Source organism: Rhamphochromis sp. 'chilingali' (assembly GCF_963969265.1).
Source record: "Rhamphochromis sp. 'chilingali' genome assembly, chromosome: 15".
NCBI classification, from domain to species: domain Eukaryota; kingdom Metazoa; phylum Chordata; class Actinopteri; order Cichliformes; family Cichlidae; genus Rhamphochromis; species Rhamphochromis sp. 'chilingali'.
In genome coordinates, this window is record NC_137942.1 from 12,137,110 (window position 1) to 12,154,243 (window position 17,134).

The 17,134-nt window shown below is 41.0% G+C and overlaps 4 protein-coding genes across 9 annotated transcripts in view; 2 read left to right on the plus strand and 2 right to left on the minus strand.

Moving 5' to 3' along the window:
• The window catches only part of dnm2a (dynamin 2a), a 34,469-nt gene extending 28,482 nt beyond the window's left edge, over positions 1-5,987 (minus strand). For all 5 annotated transcript variants that reach the window (XM_080904866.1, XM_080904868.1, XM_080904867.1 and 2 more), the window contains exon 1: positions 5,518-5,987. In XM_080904866.1, the coding sequence (XP_080760992.1) occupies positions 5,518-5,678 (161 nt within the window). In that variant the 5' untranslated portion in view covers positions 5,679-5,987. The remainder of the gene's footprint in view (positions 1-5,517) is intronic.
• The window catches only part of LOC308411130 (uncharacterized protein), a 123,732-nt gene that overhangs the window by 85,260 nt on the left and 21,338 nt on the right, over positions 1-17,134 (minus strand). The window lies entirely within an intron of this gene.
• On the plus strand, positions 6,162-11,126 carry qtrt1 (queuine tRNA-ribosyltransferase 1). Its single transcript, XM_080904889.1, has 9 exons — positions 6,162-6,467; positions 6,587-6,655; positions 6,768-6,906; positions 7,020-7,214; positions 8,760-8,898; positions 9,200-9,275; positions 9,374-9,483; positions 9,812-9,896; positions 10,597-11,126. Exons 1-9 carry the CDS (start codon positions 6,189-6,191, stop codon positions 10,747-10,749), a joined length of 1,245 nt encoding a protein of 414 aa, XP_080761015.1. The 5' UTR covers positions 6,162-6,188; the 3' UTR covers positions 10,750-11,126.
• The window catches only part of kcnt2b (potassium sodium-activated channel subfamily T member 2b), a 45,207-nt gene continuing 40,591 nt past the window's right edge, over positions 12,519-17,134 (plus strand). For both annotated transcript variants that reach the window (XM_080904862.1, XM_080904863.1), the window contains exon 1: positions 12,519-12,965. In XM_080904862.1, coding sequence (XP_080760988.1) covers positions 12,877-12,965 — 89 coding nt within the window. In that variant the 5' untranslated portion in view covers positions 12,519-12,876. The remainder of the gene's footprint in view (positions 12,966-17,134) is intronic.

Here is a 17,134-nt window from a genome sequence, read left to right on the forward strand (position 1 = left end):
GCAGACAGAATTGGATAAACTGCAGTGACATATTGAAAAGAAGCAAGAGGCCAGGGTTCCATTATTGATGCGCTGTAAATGATAGAAGAGGCTGAGCAGCTTGTGTATCATTTGATGCATTATGCATTGCCAAGCAAAGAGCATCAATCCATGCGCTGCCCTCCCTTCATTTGAACACAAGAGAAAGCAAAATCAAGAGTGACTAGGGAAGGGAGAGAATGAGAGCCAACTCCCCTCCCCCTGCCTGCCAGCCCCTATACCCTCTGCCTCTTACAAACAGGCAGAGCAACCCTGTCCTCCTTCTCCTCATGCCTATACAGGGCTACAAAGTCTCCTTTTCAAGCATACAAACCGAAATGAAAAATGCTAAAGTCACAGCAGGTCCTCCCAGGAGGGCATAGCACACAAAAAAAAATGTGTTTGTGGTTTGGTGGGACTTCAGGAGGTCTCTGGAGTGGCTATGAACATATAATTATGGCAATCCACATTCCCGCTCCGCAGTTTGTCAAGGAGAGCACGAAGAGCCATTGCCAGGCAGCAAAGTCTCCTGAAGCACTACCAAAATCCAACTGCTTAGTGGAAAATCCCTTCACTCTCTGCCACTCAACTGAGTGTGCTCCTTCTTCTTTGACTGCACTACACAAAAGCATCCATACTTCTGCTTGAATTGCTCAATAATTCCCGCCATCATGCCAGAGTACTTGCAGAAAGGACAGCAAAGCTTGACCATCAACCTTGAGTGAATAGGTTTTATGTCAACATGGTCATATTTTGATAAATGTGCCATGAAATCAAAGCAGAGCAATGTTTAAAATATTTTATCAGATCAAGACAAAGTTCTAAGCTTCAGAGAGTTTCTGACAGTTTCACCTATTCTTGGGTGTTTGTGACGTGTACAGGATATAGTTGCTTGGTATCCAAATTTGCTATTTGTGAAGGGGTAGCTAATCAGAAGAAAGTCAGTTCAAAGGAAGGAAGTCCTTGAAGATAGAGCTAAAGTAGCTTGTTTCAGATGGCGGCTGAAATGAAGAGCTGCACAAAAGGAGATAACAACAAAGCCACTCTATTCTAGTGAGCATAATAGGTCCCCTTTAAACTTAACTGATCAAACACTTAAAAAAAAAAAGTCTGTTTTTGCAGCGTAGTTGCCACAGATCTGATAATAACCTCCGCCCAGGCCAGCTTGCACTACAAGATATGACGTCTTTGCGCCCAACTGATACAATGAAATCACAACACACCAAAGCCAAAACAGAGACATGGGTGTGATCAGCATCTCTGAACTGAAAATACTTGCACTGGTTCATAAACATTTCAGTAGAGTAACACACACAGAAAGAAAATTTGCTTATTATTCAAGATAGTTCTTAACTACACAGATTACTTTTTTCTTTGTAATACCTTAGTATATCTTCTGGTAAGGACCAGTAAATTAACTCAAAGCAATACAGACTATTTTTTTTAATTTTTTCACTTGTATTTTTATTTTTATTCCAATTTATTCTATTTATCCCCTTCGTATATTTTATTTATATTGTCTCTGTATTTATATATATGTGTGTGTGTGTATAACTCTGTAACTTCTGTCGGTGCTGTGCTTTTTTGGAAATCGAATTTCCCAGAGGAACCCACCCGAGGGATTAATAAAGTTCTATCTAATCTAATCTATTGTAAATATTTATTTAGTCAATCAAGTCAGTGTTGCAGTAAAACCTGAGGTCACTCATTAAGTTGGCTGGGTGGATAATGTAATAAGATTAGATGCGTACCAACAGACTGAAACACAAGCTACCGTAATTGTCGGGCTATAAGCCGCTACTTTTTGCACAAGCTTTGAACCCTGCGGCTTTTAGTCAGGTGCGGCTTTTCTATGGATTGTCCATGATTTTTGTCATATCATAAGACGATTTGTTTTGTGTGTTCCGCTGTTGTACGGCACTACGTTGCCTGGCGGAAGGATCGGGGTTCAAGAGTGGTATGTTAGTCACATGTCCGTCCGCCAGGCAACGTAGTGCCGTACGAAGTAGCGCGAAAAACAAACTTCAAAGTAGCGGTACGCGTTCAGCGGGAGGCGTGGATGATGAGCGGCGATAAACTTGCGAAAAGCAAGTTATGCTCAACTCCACCGGTGGATTCTGACAGCGTGGAAAAGTGTGAAAGCATCCACGATCACCAACGGATTTTGAAGGGCTGGACTGCTGCATGATGGAGAGGAGGACACTGCCACGGCCCTTCAGAGGGTGTTCGACTCTGACACTGACAACGAGGATTTCTTTGGTTTTGAAAGTGACAATGAAGGAGAGAAGCGGAGAGTGGATGACGAAGCCATCCTGAGCCTGTTTGTATCAGACACTGGAGGAGAGGACTTTGGTGGTTTTAGTGCGCAGGAAGAAGAGAAATATGGTGGTGAATGACTGACTTTTCTTCTTGTTAAAGCTGTGTCACTGCACCTGAGCCTAAAAGGTAGTCCGAATCTATTTTTCTGGTGTGCTGTAGGTTACTGTTATGTACTACATGTGCAAATATGTACCTATAACTTGTTTTTCAAAATATTAATAAAAGTGATGTCTCCAAACAGCCATCTCTTTCCTGACAATTCCCTTTGTGCATATTCTCTTACATATGATAAGTCAACATTGAAACACCTGCGGCTTTTAGTCAGGTGCGGCTAATGTATGTACAAAACAGGATTTTCCCCTGATTTTAGCTTGTGCGGCTAATATTCAGGTGTGCTTTGTAGTCCGGGAAATACGGTAATTTATTAAACAAACTTCTCCCCAGCAAGAATGTGGATCAACCACACAAAACATATTTGTCTTCCACACTAATGCTGTTGAAAGCAGAGGCCAAAAGAATAGCAAGTTAGGTCACATGATCCCAAAACCAGCCCAACGTTTTCCCTCTCCAGTGAAACCAGGAAATCTAAAGCAGAAACCAAGCAGCATCCGACGTGCTTTTTGTGGCGGTCAAACATTTGCTAAATTAACAGTGAGGCGGTGAGGTCACTTGGCACCTGTGGATCATGACATCAGCATGAAGTTCAGGTGAGAGAGAGAAAGCGAGCAGCTTTTACAGTCTGTGGCAGAATCATCACTCCATTGTCCCAGTTGTTTTCCCAGCAATAAGTGACACTGTTTCTATTGTTGCTGGTACGTCAAAAGGGGGGGAAAAAAACAAACAAACAAAAAAAAACAGAGGGATTATTTTCATCCCATAGGACACAGATATGAAGCCAGCCTTTTACACACAACATGCACCTCACCAAAGAAAAGATCTCAGTCACTGGGGAAATTACAGATCAGCCATTACCGAGTGTAACAGAAGCTCAGTACTCATGGTGAAAAGAAAAAAGACCACCACAAAAAAAAAAAAAAAAAATTAAAAAGGCGAAACCACAGAGAATTGCAAATGAAGTTTTCCACAACACCATTACACGCATCATTTTCATCTGCTTTGAATTTTTTTTTTTAAAAAATGAGTAGAACACATGGTACAAGGTTTAGGTATCGGTTCAAACAAACCTTTTAGTCAACAATGACTCATGAGTTTGCCCAATGCTTTAGCAGTGTACAGCAACTCCTAAAGTGTGCCTAGCCTGACTTATTTTACTACTCTAAATGATCTGCACAGCAGAAGGAAATTAAATTTTCCCCAAATCAACCACTGATCTGTTTGAATCTCAGGACACCTATACGTAGCTTTGCCAACATACAGGTTTAGCAAGGGTTTTACAAGTGAAGTTAAAAAACAATTCAACATGTTCCTCCATTTGTTTCCAGTAGCCATGCCTCACAGGTGCCAAAAACAACCCAGTGTTAGCATCCCAATTGTGGTGTGTGGCTCACAGTGGCACTAATCCTGTACACAGCACTAATTGGATAATCAATAGTCCTCATATGGTTGTGTTTTTAGGTGTCATTTTAAAAATCAAGAAACAGCTGTTACATGTCAAAATGCCCAATGGAGGGAACAAATTCCAAGATCCGTGCTTCGAGGTTGAAGTAAGATTGTTTCAGCTGGTCAGCCCTCATTAAATTCACCCGCACAGCATCAACATGCAAACAGAGTAAATGGTGTTCTTTTCAATATTAAGCACACCTTATGAAAGGTACATGAAAGTGAACAGCCTACAATGCTACAATAATTTGTCAGCACATGGATGTATGTTTGCCCTGTAAACACGCATAAAGTGGAAAACCAGCACGATAGCAAATCACGGTCACCATGAAATGTCTCAAGTTAATTGCTGCCGATTTGTGTTGAGTGTTCTCCCAGCACAAAGTCCCACTCGTCCAAATTACTGCACACTGAGTGGAAGTCTAATCTGCATGCATGTTCTTGCCCGAGAGTAGTTACAACATGCTCGTCTCCGTTTTTATAACCAAAAGCCTATGTGCATGCCATCTTGATAGCCAATGTGCCTTCTCCAGTCTGCCGACCAGCCTGCATACGTGTGTGGGTTGGGCTACACACTGATTGTCTCTCAAAGGAGGTGAAATCCTGTTAAACAAGCTACTACAGAGCAAACTTGTTATGTTTCTTTTTACTGCAGGGTGATCTCACTCATTGCTGTTGCAGGCGACAACAACAAGACCAGCCTGATGACAATGATAGAGCCAGTCTGGTAAGGAGGACCGTAGATTAAAAGCAATGCATCTCAAAAAACAGTGATGTCAAGTCTGTTTCTATAATTTCTAAACGTTGGCCAAAGACAGAAACAAAAGAGGAAGCTGGTAAGGGAAGTTATGTCTGCTATGTTGAGGAAATGTCAGCACTGTAAAGAGAGACAGTCTGCTTTGAGGTCAAAGTTTTGTGTCAAAATGCAATAAGTAGCTGTAAAAATACAAGTTAGGTGACTTTCTGCCTACACTGCGATACCCCTTTTATTCCATACACCTTGCCAGTTACCATCCAATAAAACTCCCTCCCTTGTAAAACAAACAGTCATCCCTCCATCTTTTAAATTTGTTGGTAATATAAATTCTGCAGGACTCTCAGGGTGTGGCCTGTAGTTATCAATATGAGAACAAAAGGGGGAAAAGCCCATTAAGCTAGATTACAGGAAAGATTACGTGCACTAAGGTCTATTGAAAAAATGGCAACCCAGAACAAGCCTTTAATCATATTAAAACATATTGGGCAGGACAAACGAATTTATCAGCAAATGCAAGACAACAGTTGGTGGTCCAATCGAGTTGGGGAAAAAAAAAATTGTATGAAGTAAAGAAAAGAGAGAAAAAGTAAGCTTCTTTTTAAGATCGTAACACAAATATCACACTACATAAATACACAAGAACAGTATGTATCTGAAGTTGTTGAATCTACAGCGCAAGTGCGTAAATCAATATTGACGTTACGTTCTGGGAAAGTGACGTTAGCTTAGCTTTATGCGACTGGCATTTCCAAAAGTACCGTACCTCCCAGACCAAAAAACGGGCTGTTTGACAACGTACGACCAAGCATGGCCTGTTAGAAGGGCGTAACACTACACTAGCTCATTTAACACTTATCACTTACCTGCCAACGAAATTCTCCAAAACCGAGCTTTTTCCAGCGCTCTGCCCACCGACCACCGCGATCTGAGGAAGGTCTAAATTACAACTCTGGCCAATGGAGCTGAATGCGTCTTGAAGCTTGTTGATGAGGGGAATCAGGTCTTCCATGCCCCGGTTCCCCATGGCTTCGTGAGCTTGAAGAGCCCCTTCAATTCAACACAGACCAGAGGCTAATGCTAGCCGCGCTAGCGAGCTCAGTAACGTTAGCTTAGCAGCAAGGTGCTCTCGGGTTACTCTAGAGTGCTAAAACCCCGCCTCTTCAGCTCGGGCTTTTATTCACTTTTTGAATACTTGTGCGCTTCCCAGTAATGCAGTTCACACCAATATCATATCGTATAATAACAAAACGCCTCAACTAAATACCCAGGCAGTCGAAACGGACGGAAAACTCGCAAGCAAAACTTCCTCTACACAAACACCATCCGGTCACAGAAGATGACATCCTATCGGTGCCGGTTACTATAGCCCCGCCTCTCTTGCACAAATAAAAGCGGTTTATTGGCTAATGTTGCTGCCGCTTCACCAAACTTCGTTTTGATTGGACGTCTTAACGCTCGAATCAGATAATTAATTTCTAATTGGTCGTCACGATTGTCAGTTGGAGGTCCGTTCATGTCACGTGATCGGTAAAACATGGCTGCCCCCATAGAGTGTGGGGCTCATACAGAAACTATAGAGAACAACATGTCCCTAAAGAAAGCTTTGTCTCCTCTCTCTTTGCGAATTGTTGCTGAATGCCCAGTAACTAAAGCGAGAGCCTGTGATCTAATACTGCCGCATAGCACCGTTAGCACCCCGGTTTTCATGCCCGTCGGGACTCAGGGGACCCTGAAGGGAATCACTGTGGATCAGCTGGAAGATCTGGGATGTCGGATTTGCCTTGGAAACACATACCACCTTGGAATGAGACCGGTATGCAGGTTTGCTATAACGCAAATTTAATTTTTATCTCGTGTTTTACTGGGCATAAACCATTTGTTGACGATTTCATGTCAGTTTTCTTGTGTAAATGTCTTTTCTGCTGCCTAAAGGGTCCCGATTTGATTGAGAAAGCCAATGGTTTGCATGGGTTCATGAACTGGAAGAGAAATCTTTTAACTGTGAGTTTAACTTCACATTTTATTTGTCATACGTGGATGACAAATAAAAGTACAACATGTGACTGGAAACTTTTGTCTTAAAAACCACGCGTTCCTTTTTCTTTGCTCACAGGACAGTGGAGGGTTTCAGATGGTGTCTCTCGTCGAGCTCTCCGAAGTTACGGAGGAAGGAGTCAAGTTCAGGTCCCCCTACGACGGCAAAGAAATCTTACTAAGTCCTGAGAAGTCTATCAGCATACAGAACAGTCTGGGTCAGCAAGGAGTAAAATAACTGACTCAGCATTAACCAGCAGATACTCTGAGCTTTCGTCAGTATTTCTGTGGCTGACGGACAGCACCTCCATGTTTCTTTGTGTTCTTCCAGGGTCAGACATCATGATGCAGCTGGATGACGTGGTCAGCAGTACTGTGACAGGACCACGGGTAGAAGAGGCCATGCATAGATCCGTTCGCTGGCTGGACCGCTGTATAGCAGCCAATAAAAATCGAGACAAACAAAACCTCTTTGCCATCATTCAGGGAGGATTGAATGCAGAGCTGCGCAAGGCCTGTCTAGATGGTAAAAAAACAAACAAACAGAGGCTGATGCTGACACTGAGATTCCTTTAATGATAAATATATTTTGGCTGATGTGCTTTACAAACGCACATTGATATAAAGGCTGAAATTTGACTGTTAAGTCCTTTAAGATCCCCCGTTTGTGATCGGATTGATCTAAAATTGGCAGGCATGCTGGAAGAAAAGCACACAGGGAAATGTTCTTGCTTTTTGATGGTACTATCTTATATATTCAGACAGTATGTAAGTTAGGTTAAAGTGGGGGAATTATTAGTTTTGTTTATCACAAACTATCAGTGAAATGTGAAGCTGCTGATGCATCCTCACCACTGTCTGCTCAGATGATGTGCCCTTTGCTACATGTGCTGCAGAGGATATGTGCTGAGTTACAGCTTCTCGAAGAAAACAAAGCCATATTAGACATACGTGGGGTGGGCTAAAATTTGGCACTTTTCGTGGCACTATTCACTGTATTTTTCCAGCATTTTAGAGCTGAAATAACTTAAAATACAGAATATAGTCACATTAAATTCTCCGAGCTGAAAAAACACACTTGGGCTGTGTTTAAAAAAATCAATTTTACACCCGTTCAAATGTCAGAAGTCAAAATCAAATCTCATCTTTTTTCAGCTTGTTTTTTTTTTTTATAACCTGCATTTGAGCATCAATATCAGAGAGACATAACAGTTTCAACACCACAGCGTCACCAGTTAATATGTTGTTAATATTCTTGTTAATCAAGTTAATCTTGGTACCCTGGGTTTTTTATGTTTTCTAATAATTCACTGGAGAAAACATCAAAAAAAGCACATTTGTGTAAACTGCACAGGGTTATATTAATACATGAGTTGGGTGTCTGGTCAAAACAAGTTACAGCAAATATATTTACCTAAATTTTGATACCATTTTCTAGCCATGATTTATTCTTTGTCAAATTTTCTAATGTCTTAAAAAAACAGTACATCCACCAATATGTACTTTAAGAACCTAAAAACTGGGAAAACATTTCTTTTGGAATAGCTTCATAACACATACCAAGTTTTTTTTTTTTTAACAAGGAAATCTGTTGCTTCTAAGGAGCTCAGGTGGGAGGCACTTACTGGATTTTATTTTATTTTTTTCCATGGACTTACATGACTATATGCTGATGACCACTAGATCTATAATGTGCTGATACTGGTCAAACTTAACTTAATTAATATGAGTGGGTCTCCATTAACTAATCTTGCTCTTTCACTTTCTTCATGTACCGATATTGAAAATCAAGCCGAATAATTTCATCGTATTTATGAAGGCTGAATACATGCTAAAATGCCTTGATCACTTTTTCCTCTTACACTTATTTCAGTAAGTGGAAAAGTGGCAGCATTAACTAAAAAGTTTACATGTTTCAGTCTATTGAGGAAGCTTATGTGAAACAAAGATATCAGGGCGTGGTGAGGAACTAATCCGAGTTATTTAAAGGGCCATGCAGTTTGGAAAGGGCATCAGAATTCAAGATAAGGGATCAGACTTTCACTTAAGATATTGTTTCTTCTTCCTGTAGAAATGACTAAGCGTGATGTTCCTGGTTTTGCCATTGGCGGACTGAGTGGAGGAGAAGAGAAGGATGACTTCTGGCAGATGGTGACACTAAGCACTGATCACCTGCCTCGGGAAAAACCCCGCTATCTCATGGGTGTAGGGTATGTTTACTGGTTTTCACTGAAATCCATCATGAGAACCTGGTTGTTTACCTCCTGAGCCTGGTTCTGCCAGAGGTTTCTTCCTGTTAAAAGGGAGTTTTTCCTTCCCACTGTTGCCAAAGTGCTTACTCATAAGGGGTCATATGATTGTTGGGTTTTTCTCTGTGTGTAATATTGCAGGGTCTACCTTACCATATAAAGTGCCTTGAGGCGACGGCTGTTGTGATTAAATAAAATGTAATTGAATATTGGCTGTGGTACATTTAACCACGTAATAAATTCACATGGTCATGTGTTGTAGGTATGCTGTGGATCTGGTGGTATGCGTCGCCCTGGGATGTGATATGTTTGACTGCGTTTTCCCAACACGCACTGCGGTAATCCGTCTTTACCTTTTGAGAAATCGCATTAGGATCCACAACTGACTTCAGATGTATTTCATTCTGTTCTGACAGTCATGGTTCTTTTCTCTCAGAGGTTTGGCTCTGCCTTGGTGCCCTGGGGAACTCTCCAAGTGAAACATAAGCAGTATGCCAAAGATTTCCAGCCCATAGACCCAGACTGCCAGTGTCCTACCTGCAAGAAGTAAGTCAGTTTGCCAAAGCATTTTCTTTACTGTGACAGAAATTGAAGCCTAGAAAGTTCTTTTTAGTGCCCTAGAACAGCTCTTTTAGCCAGCTGGCTCTTATTCTACCTGTTTTCATTTTATATTTATTTATTTTGAGAAAATTAAATCTAGATAATAACATCTTTGAAGACTAGCAAAAATAAGTCCTTTGGCATCACTTGGTCTAAAATGTCCTGCAGACAAAAGCAGAGTGTTCTGTGAAAGGAGGAAGCTCAAAATCTGGGTAGGCGGGGGGTTTATTCAGCACTTAAATAATGTAAATAATGTCTGCATTTCCTCTTTCAGGCACAGTCGAGCTTACCTGCATGCTCTGTTTAAGAGTGACACTGCAGCCATGCATCACATCACTATCCACAACATCGCCTACCAGGTCAGTTCGAGCAAAATCTTCTATGACTGACAAAGTACAGGTTTTATTTTATTCTGACAGTTTTCTCATGTGCTTCAAAGCAGGCGACATACTAAAAAGGCACATGCATGGAATAAATCTGACGATTAATCAGTTTATTATTCTCCTGTATCTGCCATCTTCAGTCAATAAGCTTGAAGTGCGACATATTTTTCACAGTATGTTTGAAAGTTGAATTTCTCTGGCAGAAATATGAAGAAAAATGTCTATCTTTTCAAATTTATGTGACGTGACGATACCCTTCTCTCAGTGATGGCTATTAAATCCTTCAGTATGGTTTGTGTGGCAGGGGCACAACTCGTTTTGTTGCTTTGACATAATCAGAAGCACAAAAAGCCAAATATTCTTACAGATATGTCGCCAAAATGGGTGTTAGGAAATCGTAACCAATATAATCCAATCGATTACGCATCCTATTTGTTTGCTGGTTCTTTTTTTTCTTTTTAAGCCACTTGTATGGTGGTTCTGGAGTGTCCAGGAGTGATGGTTGATGGTTAATGCCTCATTAACTTTTTAATGGATCGCTGCAAAACATTAACATACTACCTCAGAGGACACTGACCTGTAGCTGACCTTGTGCACAGCAGAAGATCATTTCCCACTGCAGATCAATAAGAATCGCATTATTTTTCCTCAGTTCATCAATCATTTGTCTTTGCAGCTCACGCTGATGCGCTCTGTGAGAGAGAGCATTGTGGAAGGCCGCTTCCCTGAGTTCATACGGACGTTCATGAAGCGACTGTTTCCTTCTGGTGACCAGTACCCCAGCTGGGCTGTGGATGCTTTAGCTTCTGTTAACGTTACTTTGGACTAGAAGCTGGGAGATGACTGTTCGCTATTCATCTCAACTGACAGATTTTATATTGTTTTAAATGACTTTTTTATGGCTGATTGTTTTCTACTCTTTGTCTGTATTTGTATATGAATTGCTTGTTTTGTTGGCGGTGAGGAGAATGGCTTTTGATCTACTGGAATAAAGCCGATTGTCCCTTGCAACAGGCTGCTTTACGCAGCCTCTGCAGATTGTCCTCAGAGTACACATTATGGTAATGTTAGACTGAATGCAGTTTAAATGAGGTTTGAAACACATGAACTATTTCCTCTGATATCCGCAGACAGTTTTGTGTTGTTACCATGGCTACACAGCCAGGCTCACCCACTTGAAATTAAATATTTTTGCCTTCCTGTCAACCTCTTTAATGTTTTAATGGCTAAGTGTATTACAGAGGTACCTTTTTTTTTTCCTTTTTACCAAAGGCAGAGTAATAGTCGACGTGTATATATTCTCAGCTTTTAACTTTAATTTTAACAGACAAATTGTTGTCAGCTGTTTGCAAAGATGAATGAAGATTGCTTCCTGATTGGCCACCAGAGGGCGAAATGGATACAACTACTGCAGGCTTACGACAACCTGAATATGTTTGTGCAAGTTTCCTAATTGGGGAGAACGTTAATCTGTCTGGAAGCGCAAAATAACAAACATTTACATTTAGATGAGTCATTTGAGTTTACAAACGCACTGACGCCAACGTGCTTACAATCCAAGCCCAACATCGATCAAATCAACCTTAGGTGGCAGTAAACCTTTTGACGTTTTGGTTTTGTGTGGAGCCCACGGAGAGGCTGCTTTATCAATATTAATCCATGAAAGTTAATTTGAATAACACCTGTTGTCTGCGGCTTTGGGTCAACAGGCCTCTTAAGCACCGTATTTGAATTTCATCACCTCTTCTGTTGTGACCAAGAGTTTCTACAAGATTAAACCCCTAAGAGGTGAAGTGTGACCGACTAATATATAGCACAGATGTTTGAGTACTGATTGAAACTGTAAAGCGGTAAGTTTGAAAGCTTTTATTCCCTTAATTACATATGTGTATTGATTATGTCCATTAAGGGAGGATACAGAATTCAAATGGTGGCCTGGATTCCCATTTTATTTATTTATTTAAAGTCTGTGATTAATTGTGTGGGTTTTTTTTTTTTGTTTTGTTTTTTTGTATCTTCTGCTTTGATTGGGTATTTTGAATACACTTAGCATATGTATACATAGTAAGAGAGCAGCAGCACTCAGAGCTCATTTGGTAAGCCGTGTAGAATCGTGTTAAGTGTCTGGAAATGAATATGCACGACCAAAGCCTTGCGCTAAATAAATTGCTCTCATGTATTTTTAAAGCAGAGCAATTCCCAACATGACAAACACGTCTCCTGATTGAAAACAACCAACAGCTGATATTTATGAAAAGAATAATACTGAAGAAAAATGTGGAAAACTATAGCGCCGAAATAGACTCACCGACTGAGATCCGCGCTGGTCTCTACAGTGCAGTAGATATTTCTGGGCATCACGTGTGCGTATGTGTAACAGTTTAATTATTATTATCGTGGGTTACAGAGATCATTATCGTTCACAGTGTAGAGCAGATGTGGACGGAGAGAGAGCTTATTGCTGATTGAAAATAATATTAAAATCACAGTTTTTGTCGATGTTTATTTTGGTTAGACTAAGGGGAGGGGGGGAAAGTGGCAACAGCTTCTCCTCGACGTTTCTTTACACATTTGCAGTCAGTGCGTCCATGTGGAGCTCAGGCAGGGAGGATGCTGGTGTTAAAGAGAGACAACCAGTTGCTCTCCAGCTGTCACAGAAAAGTGGAGCCACCCCTACCCACCGACGGATGAACGTCTTCGACCTGTTGCCTCAGTGTGAAGAAAAGTAGAGCTGCATTGTGACGGGTGGCAGAGAAGAGAGATGTTTTTTCTTTTTTTTCTGAAGAAGGACGAATACGGTACCATGAGGTGTATCAATGTGTTCGTTACTGATTTATGTTCTGAATAGCAGAAGGAAGAGGAACTGAGTTGGTTTTGGAGGAGATCACCTCCTCGCTGTGGAGGTGCGGTTTGCGGTGGTATTTGTCTCTGTCTCTGGGTTTTGAGGAGGGGGACCATGGTCGAACTGGAGAAGGAGGTGCTCCCGCTGCCCCCTCGGTACCGGTTCCGAGACCTGTTGCTCGGGGACTGGCAGAGCGACGACAGGTATGAATGCAGCTGCTTGTAGCGTTTACGCACGGCGCACCGAATCCGTTGCGCATCAGTACAACATCAGAACATTATATCACTGTCTAGAAAGTACTCATTTCTTTTGCACCGCCATCAAATCACTCTGATCTCAACAGATCAGGTGCATGAATGTCTCGGAGAATTTTATGGTCAGCTTTGCAGTTCTGTTTAAAGGGCGCTGCTGCAACAGGTTTTCTCGTCTCCCTGTGTGCGCAGAGGCGACTGGTGATAATACTGTTAAGACAATACAGGCAATATGAAAGCATAGAAGAAAACATATTTTAAAAGACACCTTAATCTTAAGTTGTTGTTTTTTTTATTCTTTTCGTGCAAGAGGCGCGTTTGTGCAAATCTACACATATAAAGTGTTACAAAATAATCCTTTGATTGAATTCAAATGAGAAGAATTAAAGAACAGTTACAGCAAGGAATGCCTACATTGGGCTATTCCCTTTTTATGTATTCCCTAAAGCCCTCGTTTCTGAGATTTACAGTGAAACATCTGCCACCTGGGTAAGCAGTTTCAAATGGTCTCCCTCAGTAACTAGCAATTAACCTTTGCTTACTCTCCAGTAGATTTGATGTGCTATATATGATATACATTGCTTAATTCTACAATTTCATTATGCTGGCTAATGGAAAAGCTTAACCTCCATCGTGCCTGTATTTCTTGTTGCTATGTGGAATTGAGGCCCAAAAACCCTTACGTGTGGGCTTGTGTGGGTGTTTCAAAACAGATTATTGGGGAAAGTTGTTATTAAAAATGCAGAGGACACGATCGGTCAATATTTAAGCATTGCCTGGATTTATAACTTGTATGTTTGGTCTTCTGTGGCCCTGACCTCTTAGGGCTCTTATTCTGAACAGCTAAAAAGTCTAAAAAGGCCTGTTCTCTCTGCTCCCAGCCTTCTGTAATTTGTCAGCTATTGCCCTAGGACAAATGTTTCAGTGCAGTGTGACCTCAGTCACCAGATTAGAGAGGTTATGATGCTTGTTTCTTAGAAGTCTATGAGACACAAGAGGACCCTTTTATAGGTCAGATAGCTCATCTTCTATAGGAGAGGGGGGGCAAACAAAACATCCAATGACAATGCAGTAGGTAATTTAACCAAAATGAATCTTTCAAAAGCCAAATTAATACACAGCTGAAGTGTGGATGTGAATAATTTGGTTGGAAGGGCTGCTGAGACAGTTGGAGAGGACTCTGTGTATGCTGGTGCCACAGATGTGCTGTAATAACTCGCAAACACATGATGTTGATTGGTGTTTCAGGAATATCCTTTAAGTGCCTTGGACGACACACAGGTACTGATTAATGGTGTGTGTACTGTGCATGTTATTTTGTCATTTGTCAGAGCTCTAGTGTCTGGCACACACACAAGCACTAGCTGTTTACCCACTGTCTAGATAATGAGCTTTTGTAAACAAAAAATACCTCCAATGTCTGTTTTTGCCACGCTTCATAGATTTCTCTTAGCATCCGCACGCCGACTTACACAAATGAAAATGAAAGAGCAGTCGAGTGGAGGGTCAGCATGCTGATCTCAGTTCCTCATTGGGAGCAAAGTGAGAAATATGACTGATAGTGACAGAGTTTTCCTGCTGTAGGCCATAAATCTATAGAAGTAGCCTCTGCACAAACACCCTAAATAAATAAGCAGACACTTCCCTTGGGCTCAGGTGCACAGATAGCTCTGTACAGTATGACTACATCCCCTAACTCCAACATATTTTCTCACATCAAAATGTCAGTGTGAGTATGCATAACTTATCTCCTTGACACACATGGTACAGTGTGCTCTGGAAAAACATGCATTACTGAGCCCTTTAATCCCTCTTCTGTCACCCTCCGCTGGCCTTTCCCTTTCCTCCTCTCTTCTGTTTGCATCGCTCTAAGTGTGTGTTTGCGTGTGTGCATTTGTGTGTGTCCGTACATCTCCCTCACTTCACATTTCCACCATCCCTCTCGTTTCTGATTGAAGTGCCTTCAATACCGTGTAGCCACCCCCCAGACTGCTCCTGTAACTCAGTCGAATAGATTTTACCGTAGCCACCAAAAGGTCCTCAAGTTAAGAATTTCTAGCAGGCTTTTAAAGATGGGAATCGATTTAATAATTTATTTCACACACAGGGATCTGATCTTTCTGACTATACATTTATCGGTGTGGTGCATGACTCCTTTTCTGTCTACCCCTGCTGGTCCTTCAGTTCGCTTCATGTTCGGCTTAAACTGCAAACATATCAGATTTTGTCTTGACAATTCAGCAGTGGCTGCATTTTCTTTCCTCAAATTGGAACAAGCAGTGAATAAAACGGGATAAGAATTAAGTCCAAGACAGAATTTGAATAGGGGGTCGGCTGTTGAAATTTTGTTTGCCGCAGCCAATTATTGTTAGCTCTATCGCTCCCATAACTCCAAAACCTAAATCAAGATTATTTCTGGTGACTGATCAATAATTAAATGTGGGTCATTTTGTCATTTGTGTCGGGAGCGAAGACGTAAAAACATTTTATTGCCACTCTTCTGTTTATATGGTTACCATTTATATTTTTTTTGGCAGCGAGTCAGAGGCTTCTGTTTAGAGGAAATGCCAGATGACTGAACAATTAAATACAGATCTTTTGCAGGCTGGCGGATTTTGCCAGAGTAAGGAGCTGTCTTGTTTTTGCTTGAAATGAATTTGATATTGAGTCCTGTAACTGATTAATTCATGGCATGGTTGTTATCACTAATCAAAGATTTACAAAAGGCTATGATTCTTTCACCCAAAATGATATGCATTATTATTCTAACATATTTTATACATTTTGAAAGTACATTTTGCTGTATTGCAGAGCAATACCGGTACTTTTTTTTCCTCAAAGTTGCTAAAATGGCCAACATAGAAGCACACATAACTATTACACTTCTCCACTTCTATAATTAATTTGTTTTAAAGGTGAATTAAATACAACAGTCTCCTCTGCTCCACAATAGAAATCCTCAGTGGGAGCTTATGTCTGAGTCCTGGATTACCATACAAATGACAGGCTTTTGTCCTTAAAACAATTTCTTATTGGCTGTCGCCTCCACATCTTCTCTCGCTTAATCTCCGTCTCAGTCTGCTCTCCTTTCTCCTCGTGTCCCTATTCCCCTTTCTTCTCTCTTAATTCTTCCTGTCAAGTCTTAATCTAGTAAGGCCAACGTGGCGCATGATCCATCAATACTGTCAATATTCATGTTCCAGTTAGTTTTACTGTCCTTTGATTTGGCACTAAGGTGGATTCCAGAGTCCTTTAGTGTGTCATTTAGAGCCCCTGTAAGGTTCATTCATATCTTTCATAACTCAGATTATAAAGCTGATGACTATCTCTGTCCAGAACTGTGGAATCAGAGATGTATTATGCATCATGGGTATCTCGCAAGCCAGAACTGACATAAAGCAGGCTCTTGGCAATAGATGGCTTTTATGATAAACAGTCACTTGAAAAAGTGATATCTATCAAATGTATGCCTGGATGAGAGAAAGGAGGTGAAGAGGGAGCTCATCACCTCATTTATGAATCCTGTACGTGTCTGCACATTTATTTCTGGAAAATATGTAAAGTGAACTTAGAAACACTTTGTTAATGGAAAGTAATTGGCGGGGTGAGTGGGAGAAGGGGGGGGGGGGTCTGAATTGTTAATGGAAAGCTTGGAACATAAAGTGAAGTGAGCTAATAAAACTAAAGCATCAGGTCTCATGAATTAATTTCTATTAATTAAAAAGGTGTTCCATAAATGACACTCTAATTAATATAGGAGAACAGGATGGGTTGCATGTGGTACAAACACAGAACTATTTTAGAACAAATGACAGGGTATGATTGGGGGAAAAGCAGGGTGTATAGGCAGTCTGAGCATAATTCTGCTGTAAACAATATTTTGAACATGAGCCGCTGCTCTCTTTGTGACAAGGCTGTCTGCACAACAGGGAAGACGTTACCTAAGGCAGAGTGAGACACATGAGAGACATTTCATTTTAGTTGCAGTGTCATAGTTTATCACAGTCACATTTTAGTTTCTTTTTTGTTACTGTAGCAACCCCGCATATATATGTGTGTGCGTATATGTATGTATATATACAGAACCTGTCAGCATGGATTCTGGTACAGCGGTCAGTTAG

Bases quoted from the DNA above. Each gene is read 5' to 3' on its own strand.
- qtrt1 (XM_080904889.1), top strand. From the start codon at position 6,189: ATGGCTGCCCCCATAGAGTGTGGGGCTCATACAGAAACTATAGAGAAC. The intron at 6,656-6,767 runs GTGAGTTTAACT...CTTTGCTCACAG, and splicing joins GGAAGAGAAATCTTTTAACT to GACAGTGGAGGGTTTCAGAT. The intron at 9,897-10,596 runs GTCAGTTCGAGC...TTGTCTTTGCAG, and splicing joins TCCACAACATCGCCTACCAG to CTCACGCTGATGCGCTCTGT.